We start from the raw sequence: 9,585 nt of genomic DNA, 5'->3' as shown, positions 1-9,585 counted from the left end.
GAGAGAGAGAGAGAGCAAGAGACCGGCAAAAGACGCATCTCGCGGCGAAAGATCGCTCTCCAGAAGACGAGAGCGCTCCTCTCCTCTCATTATCCAGTCGGCTCTCGAAAAACGTTTCCTTTCTCCTCTCTTCTTTATTCGTCTTTTCCTATCGCTCACTTTCTACCACATCGCATTTAACGTCTCATTTGAAGCCGACAAATAAGTTAGGTCTATCGCATAAATGCTACAATTAAGATGCTACCTTCTCGTCGCACAAAACAATTCAGAACAAACGAAAACAATTTCTATATATATTTTTTTTTAACTACAAACTCGATTATCACAATTATACGAATACTATATATATTTTTTTTTCTTTTTTTCTAAGAGAATATTCAGTTTTTAAACTCATCTTTAATTTAAGAAATATCGATGAATCGCCAAATATCTCGTAGATTGAAAACTGAGAGATCTAACTGGCAATTATTAACTGAACAATGTAATATTTCGACTGTGGTATTTCTATTATCGCGAGCTCTTCTTCCAATACAATCTTCGTACGCAACCAATTAATATTTATCCAATTATTAATATCCTAATATTCTTATTAATATCCATTAACAATCAATCAATTAATATTCGTTCACGCAATATTGGGGAGAAATAACATCCAAGTTTCAAGATTCTCATATGATTTTCAATATGTAAAGTTAACGTGTTATTATCTCGAGCCTCATAATCATAACGTAGTGTGATGGCATTGTTGCATCCTGAATTGAAATGATATACACGCGTTTGTATCGCGATCGATATGTTATCTATACCTATATCCTTCGTATGTCTTATAATTATGCCATGTCTTTCCACGTTATTATTATATAGACTATAGATGTCTTGTTCACGCTTAATGCAAAAATTTTCAATCGTGCACAAAAAGGAGGAAGGTCGTAATTTATCCGAATAATTATTATCTAATTCTTAGCTTTGATCTCAATGAGAAATTAATTGGGGTATAAATGATGCAAATGTAAAAAGAGTAATTAATAGCATCCCTTTTCTAACGAGATGCAATAGAATCTTTCGAAGCCCTTTCGAAGACTCGAATTCTTCACATCCCTCGCGTACCATGCGGAAAACGAGGGCGATCAGGAGCGCATATCCTGTAATATCGCGATAGAGAAGACTGATCCTTCGAGCGCAGGTGCGACTCGGCCGTGATCGCGACGTACGCCGCCAATCTGCGTTCGTTGGGGGCGGTTCTCGGTCGCTCCGAAGGGGGTTGAGCCAACCCCACGCGGCGCGGAGCGGCGTAGGTGGTAGAAGCTCAGCTCGCAAAAAGCGAAGCGCGTCTACGCGCAGCTGATAAACAGTACGATGGTGCGCCCGCTAGCCGGCGTTCCGGCGTTCCGGCGTTCAAATCACGAAGAGTCGCGAGATCGGCCCGTGTCGAGAGTGTTCGCGAGAACGGTACCGCATCTAATTCAAGATCGTGGTATCTCGATCAATTTATACACTCGCTGATCTCGTGTGAGAAAGTTCGAACGATAATTTCCGGATTATCCCGACACGATTTTCGAGATTCAATCATATCATAAGGGAATACGTAAAACAACTTCAACTCCGCTTTGTAGATTTTGCGAGAGAATAATGATGACGACATCAATTGTTACGATCTAGCGATCAGCGTCCTAATCGCAGAGCTCCTATCCATTTCCTCTCTGTGTCACAAACGACGTTAAGATTTGCGTTTGATTTAAACGTCTGTGAGAAATTCGAGTCAAGAAAACTTAAAGTGTTGAATCTACAAAGAGTTGAACAACGATGTATGGTTTATACAGAGCGTGGTTCGGTGGCGGTGCCACCAGTAGTAGCTATCCCTGTCTTCAGGACACGTTCTCACCACCTGACACGGTGGTACGAGTCGGCAATGAGGGCGAGCACCAATTTGTAGCACATAAAGGTGTACTCGCGGCTCACAGTGGATATCTAAAAGCCCTGCTGACGAGCGCGGCGACGACGACGGCAACGACAACGTCGAATTCGCCCTTTGATCCTACCTGTGCGACCGTCGCCGTCACGGCGACCAACGGGCAATCACAGCGACCGGTCACTTCCGTGTCAGTCTCGTCCATCGGTAAATATAGACCACAACAAGTTAGAGATCACTCTAATAACACACCTATTATCTCATCCTCAGATAGAATTGTCAATAGAAGACTTTACACAATACTGCCCTCTCTCAATATTTATTTATAAAATCTAAAAAATTTGCAAGAAGAAATTTATTTAATATAAACCGCTAGAATATTTTTAATCATATATTTTTAATCATATTTGTAAATTATTTAATTAAAGTTTTCAAAGGATTATATATTGATGTTAATTTCGATATTACAATTAAAGTTTTCAAAGAATTATTTATTGGTGTTAATACTTTCTGCTCTTTCGGTTTTATGTCGTAACACAACAAAATGCAATGCTTTCGAAACTACTTTTAAGTAATAACAGTAAGCCAATAACGAAACAGAATAATTAACAAACTTCCAGTGGTCGCACAGTGTGCTATTGTTACTTCCAATCTCTCATTGGGATTTTCCAATATAGTTACCCAATTCAATCCAATCCAATCCAATAATTGAATCGCTTGGTTCACAAGTGGCGTAAGTCCATTTTCGTAGTGTTTGCAAACAAAACATTTTCCATTCGTATTGCAAACGTATCTCTAATAAAATAATTCAATTCGTTAAATAATTACGTCAATAAAAATCACAATTTCAAAAGCAATCTAAAGCGTATCTTAATTCACCACTTGTGAACCAAATCCCAGCAAACAGAGTATTTTCCAATACGACTACTAATGTATCTAAGTATTTGCATAAAGAGTGAGAAGCTATATATACGGATACTTTAAAGTTAGAAATACCGATTATCTCTCTCCTAGCAGACTAAATTCTCCATCTAGAAAATTATACGTGTCACTAGGCTTTGATCTTACTCTACAAAATAAACAAAAATAAGAGGCGAATATTTGATTTTAACTCGCATTAACATATCCCGATTCCCAATCTGATTTAGGTGGAGAGGCATTCGCGCCGTTGCTCAACTATATGTACACTGGACGACTGGAGGTGACGTTGGATAATGTTTATAGCGTGCTACTAGCGACGCATTTGCTGCACATGCCAGGTGCACTGGAACAATGCAGAGCCGCGCTATTAAGGCTACGAGCACCACCACCTCTGCCAACGCCGCCGATGCCGACATCCGCGTCAACGACGCCCGGATCGCCACCGGGAACGACCGGTAGCATCCTACGACCTATACCGAGCAGGCTAGTAGTAGGCCCACCGCTATGTTGGCCCCCTACAACCCCGCTTGCATATCCACCAACCGCCCCGGCACCGACTGCTATGTCGCATCTGCCACCGTCGATGCAGCCATTGATGCAACCAACCGTACCACCCGGAATCAATGTCGTCGTGCCGAGAGAAAAGCAGGAGCAGTGCGCGCATTATAGGTTCGCAATATGCGATCGAATCTTTTTGCGCGACCTTGTCCCAGTGTTAAAGTTTAAATCAGAAGATTTATAAGTACCTATCTCTTTCACATGTTGGAAATCTTACAGGCAATAATGAGATTAAGCCAATAAGATTTCATCTTATAATGAGTTTTTATTTAGCCAAGGCATACTACAGTGATTAAAAATTCTCTTAGGCGGAAAAGAGAATTTAAACATTTATTGAATTATCTTTTAAATTTTCAATTTTTATTCCGTTTCAGTTATAGCTTATACGTTGTTCTAGAGCTAAAGAAAAATTAAAATATTTCTTGCTGTGTAAAAATAAATTAACTTAAATAAATTCTCTCTCTCTCTCTCTCTCTCTCTCTCTCTCTCTCTCTCTCTCTCTCTCTCTCGACTTTCATAGGAACAGTAGCACATCGTACATTTGATGCAAATGATTCTCATTGTCACATTGTAATAACATCTATGTTAATATAACCAAAATACATAACAAGTATAGTGATAATATAACAATATTTTCTTTAAAGGGGATTAAAATTATTCTAGATTTCAAGATTAATAGAAAATTATATGAATGTTTGCAGCGCTGGTGAGATGTCAAAGTCGCCGCAGTCCTCGCCGACCGTGACGCACCACAAACGTCCGAGATTGCATTCCAGTAGATCGAGAACACCGGAGATAGTGTCTACCGTTTCCACTCTGCCATTCGTGGCTGCAGCCGCAGCTGCGTTCACCGCGTTCGCCGTGAGCAGCACGGCGAGTTCTACGACAAGAGCACCATCGCCGTCGCGGTCGATCTCACCGGCTCCATCCTATGTGTCGCAAACACATTCGCCCATGCATCACAATAACGATAAATCGATGGAACACGAAGCTCAACGAGGAGAAGAGATCGAGGATCGTTCCATCAGATCGTCTAATGATCAGCTAAATAAATCGTGTACTGCGACATCCGCCGACAGCAAAGCATCAAATCGTAACCGCAGCAGCAGTAACGATAGCAACGATAATGATGATGCTGCGATATCGGAACATGACCGAGCGCGTTCGTCTCGTCGTCGAGCTCGAAACACAATCTCTAGCACAAAAGAGGCTTCCACCACGAGCACTGTCTTTTCCGTGGTATACGACATCGCGTGTTGCGATGGACCAGTGCGCTTTCATCGTGTATTGAATGAGAATTATTCGTCGTCGACGTCGCACGAGCCGCATAATGCCGCAACACGCCCGTTAAAGAACTGTCAGTTGACAGAGGGCGAGGATCCGTCAAGCGAAAACGACGAGAACGGTGGACCTGCAACGCGAGGAGAAGGAAGCCGTACGCGTAGTCCCAGCAACGACTCTAGCAATGATGGCAGTAACAGCGGCAACAACGGTGGTTGTTATACTTGTGGCTATTGCAAGCATACCTTCAAGTCACAATATTGCTATAGGAAACACGCTAAGCGGCATTTATTGCCAACGAGGATTGCCAATGAGACGACTAACAATGACAACAATGGTGGAGGCAGCGGGGACAGTGTTAATCACGGATCGCGGCAAGATGCCGCGGCGCGTGGAAACAGACGAGAGGTCAGATTGTTGGATTTGAATGTGCAGTACTATCCCTGCAAGATCTGCGGTTGCAAATTCCCCAGTTACTACTTCGTACACAAGCATCGAAAACTCTGCCACGCGAATGACGAGGAGAGACAAGGCGCCACGGATGGAACGAATGCATCGAGTCGTGATGCGGACACATCGTCCACTCAGGATGCTCCGTGAAACGAAAAGATGTGAATCCTTTTCTCTCTTTTTTCTCGTTAGATAGGTACTGAAATTATACCACCAATTCTTGCCTTTCAATGATAAAAAGAATCATCATTTTATTCTAATGTGTAATTTTAACTTCCAGATTTTTCCCTTATCTGTTATCAACATGGACATTTATGGAAAACAAAGAAGAGATTCCCTTACTCGAAAATAAGAGGAAAGACATTTCAAAGATGGAATTCAAAGTACCTATTGATATTTGCGAGTGTGTCGAATATTTAATTGCAAATACAATAGATCGATAATCAAATCAAATTATCGTAGAATGTAATATGCTGGATGTTACGTTTAATTAAATCCCGTTCTTGCGTTACTTCAAAAATGTATAAATCATTAAGAGATAAAACTTCGTACATGTTAAAAAAGATTTAGCTCCTAATTTATGTTTCATAGATAGTACTTAATCGCGCGCGTTTCATCTTTTATGTGTATTTTTTATTATTATACATATCTTGATGTTATATACGTATGTTGGTACATATTTTGTGCCAAGAAATTGTACAAAAAAAGAAAGATAAAATCTATGACGTAATTACGTAGTGATGTAATCAAATCTTCGTTACATATAACAATTTAATTGTAAGGAAAGTTACAGTGATAAATAAAAAGGAATATTAATTTCTCTATGTAAAATAAAACTGCTTATACACAAACTGTATTTCAACGTTAAATTTAAAATTAAATGTAAGTTAAACGTTGTTGCTACTTTTCATTCATTTTATGTAAAAACATTTACATCTGCTATACACAAGCTTTATGTTTCAATTATACACACACACACACACACACACACACGCGCGCGCGCGCGCGCGCGCATTTTTTCAGAATTTAAATATATAATCTAATAATGCTAATTCGATATACTTCGGAAACTCTTTGAATTCACAAAAATAAACCACGAAACAAAAAATTATATTATTAATCCTATCGTTTGTATCGTAAAAGCGATAATAATAACATAATAAAATAAATACTTTTCTGAAAATATCTATAACAATAATGAAATTAATATGATAATTAAAGATGCGTTATTTCGAATATATTACATTAATCTTCGAAGATACGGAATAATATAGATAAATGGTTGAAGTCAATCGAAAAATTTCAATTTTTTAAACGTTATCAGTCTAATTCTTATGCATTTATGTACAAGATATAATAGACAAATTGTAATTACGTATTAATGTTCAAAATGCAACTGTTCAGAAAGCATATATAGAAACTGAATTTGGAATTAAAACTTAACTTGGAAAAAATCTAATATCAAACTTAATATCAAACAAAATATCAATTGATACTAAACTTACCGATGACGTCGATCGATGGTGCCTCTTCATCACTGGTTTCCATAGGAGTATGATTCTCTTTCTTCTTATCTTTTATTCTACCACTAGCTGCCACATTAGCACCACTATTATTCGTATCTCTGCAACCTGGTTTCTTTTTATTGGATTCTTTGAAGTCTGACTGGATGGTCGAAACGTTCGTCGCGTTGTTCAACGAAGACGCAGACGATGATAGCGCGCCTTTCCCTTCCATTCTGTAACAATATCGAAGCACATAAATTGGATTTGCTTAAACAAATATAAGCCGCATGAAATATAAATGTAAACTCTGCGCACGCTCGTGTTAAACGATAATCCATTGAACGTTCTGCTCCAATCATATTTTCGTTTTTCAAAATAAAAAAAAATGAAATATGAGGTTTTGTGGTAATGAAAAATTTTTTTCATGATAAAATTTTGCTGATTATGTCTTAAGAAGCAGCAGAGAATTCGACACTCATCATTCTCATCGGGCAGAATCACATTTCCAACGATCGAGTCAATTACGGTGATGAGAGCCTACGTAAACATAATCCACTAACCGGTTACCATTGATTAGCATTACAATCTGCTAATAATTGATCTCCCCCCACCCTTCGCAGGGCGCCACCATCCCATCACTCCGCCCCATCACTCCTGGCGTATCCCCATCACTCCCAAAACCGCTTTCCACCCTTCAACGACTTGCTTCTTCATTCGACTATCGTGCGATCACTCTGGATAAGTAAAACTTATCTCTATTAGTACAGCGCCATAAAAAAAAGCAGATTAAATTTCTTTTTGCGCGCGTTTTTGTAATATCTGTTCGCTGCTGAACAGCGTATTGTAATCGTTAAATGAGTATTCGCGGGTCGCCTCTCCCACCGTGGACAATATTGAGATTGGTTCGTTGGAGTGGGGTATGTTTGCGGAATGAATATCTTCCGGCCGATGGATATGGTTCATTCAATCAGTCCGCGTACACGCTTTTATATAGATCAGAATCGGGACCAATTGGTATGCGCGTTTCGCAAAATGAGCCGCGCCAACTTTTTTATTTCTTATTCACGTATCGAAAATGATTAATATCGTGAACACTTGATAAAATATAAAAAAAAAGATAAAAAATACGATATTCGCATGATAATATTCAGCGAACGTATTCATATATATTAAAATACATTCTGTCGTTCTGAGAATATTTTATATGCTATCTCAATAATTCCGAAATTCAATAATCGTATAAACTACATGTATAAACTTCATACATACTTAAATTATATAAGATAAAATGTTGCATAAAGTTTAATTAAAATATAGATTTAAAAAATTACACGTACATTACTTTAATATCCTTCCCCGACGTAGGCTCCGATTGCGATTCTTCTTTCGGCTCTACTTTTATGAGATGAGATTCTTTTAAATCGACTTTGTTCTCTTTATTCTCCTTACTCGCTTCCCTGGAATCCTTCGTACTAGACGTTGTCGACGTTGTCGAGTTGCTAGACGTCGCGGTGGTATTCGGGACTGATGTCATCGTCGTTGTCGTTGATGTCGTTACTGAATCCGCTGTTACATTAACGCCCGATGCTATCGAGCTCGAAGGAGTCGTCGTCGTCGTTACTGTCGTGGTTCCGACAGTTGTTGACGATACGCTCGATGTGCCCGTGGTGCTCGTTGTGGATGCAGACGTAGTCGTTGCCGAATTATTCTGAGGATTCTCCTGAGTCTTCTGTTGTTGCTCCCGCTGTAACCTTGTCGTTACGCCTGTCGTTAAAATATCTATAGGTCCAATAGTCGAACTGGTATTATTTACCTGAAACAATTTATTAAGAAACATTTTCTCACATGATATTAATTATCAAAAACTAATAAGTATTTTTTAATTTTTTAATTTTTACATGCTAATTTCTAATTCCTTCTGCTGTTGATAAATTGTGTATATACAATGTATATTTATATAGATATAGTGCTTCTGTATGTGTTCGCGCAAAACATTATTTCATTTCAATAAATTAATAATTTAAAAATTAAAAAAATTAATGCCTTTTTATATACATGGACGAACTAATATCACTTACTTTATTATTCGGATTATTCCGAGAGCTACGTGTCCGTTGGCGCGATTTTCGTAAAAGCTGTTTATAATTTTCTGCTTTTTTAGTGAGGTAGTAGTGATGTACACAATCTGGAACGGACTTATGTTCTAACGATTGAGCTATCACTCCATAGTTCTTAGGGTGTTGAAGGTATTTCTCTTTAAATAATTCATGCTCCACCGAACTCCATACATTGATCAATTTACGTTCACTGTGAAGAGCTTCTAATTCTTCTGGTTGGAGCAATCCATTCCGATTTTGAAACGCGATCCTTCGTTGCTTCGCATCCAATAATAGAGGCGGTATGACTGCATACGAACGCATCTTCTTATCCTCCATCTGTCGAAAATAATGTCATTTTCAATATATCAATTATTTCTTTGTAATATTAATGTAATGTTTGTAATAAAAGATAAAATCAATGTATTGGGTTGTCCGGAAAGTTCGTGCCTAACTAACTAACCTATATAATTTAATAAAGGTATACTAAAATTTAAATCTTCTGCGTTTCAATTTTCCTTTAACATCGGTACGAACTTTCCGGACAACCCAATATATCCATAATCCATTGCTCTTTTTAATAAATCTTTGAATAGTTTTTAATATAAAAAATATCATTAAAATAAAAATCATCATCATTAAATTAAAAGTTGGCTGTATATTGATAAAACATGATGATATATATGTATGTAAATGATATACTTTATTTGAAATAAAATATAAATTTCAATGTTTTTATATGTAAATAATAAGGCTTATATATAAAGAATTATACATATAATATAACCTAACTACACTTTAATAATAATAGATTTAATATTGCTTTTTCAGTTTGTTACATTAAGCTAGCATAATTTTAATTTAC

At 37.8% G+C, this 9,585-nt stretch overlaps 2 protein-coding genes across 2 annotated transcripts in view; one reads left to right on the top strand and one right to left on the bottom strand.

Moving 5' to 3' along the window:
• Positions 1 to 9,585, bottom strand: part of LOC105617367 — a 54,296-nt gene that overhangs the window by 21,200 nt on the left and 23,511 nt on the right. Inside the window, exons 8-10 of the mRNA XM_012198928.1 lie at positions 8,703 to 9,059; positions 7,962 to 8,437; positions 6,625 to 6,857 (exon numbers count right to left, since the gene is read on the bottom strand). Of these exons, the coding sequence (XP_012054318.1) occupies positions 6,625 to 6,857; positions 7,962 to 8,437; positions 8,703 to 9,059 (1,066 nt within the window). The remainder of the gene's footprint in view (positions 1 to 6,624; positions 6,858 to 7,961; positions 8,438 to 8,702; positions 9,060 to 9,585) is intronic.
• On the top strand, positions 1,804 to 5,269 carry LOC105617279 (uncharacterized protein DDB_G0280205). Its single transcript, XM_012198845.1, has 3 exons — positions 1,804 to 2,116; positions 3,058 to 3,499; positions 4,090 to 5,269. Exons 1-3 carry the CDS (start codon positions 1,804 to 1,806, stop codon positions 5,267 to 5,269), a joined length of 1,935 nt encoding a protein of 644 aa, XP_012054235.1.

This window comes from Atta cephalotes, assembly GCF_000143395.1.
Source record: "Atta cephalotes unplaced genomic scaffold scaffold00012, whole genome shotgun sequence".
Lineage (NCBI taxonomy): Eukaryota > Metazoa > Arthropoda > Insecta > Hymenoptera > Formicidae > Atta > Atta cephalotes.
Note: the sequence above shows the minus strand (reverse complement) of the source record. Positions and strands in the feature narration are given on the sequence as shown.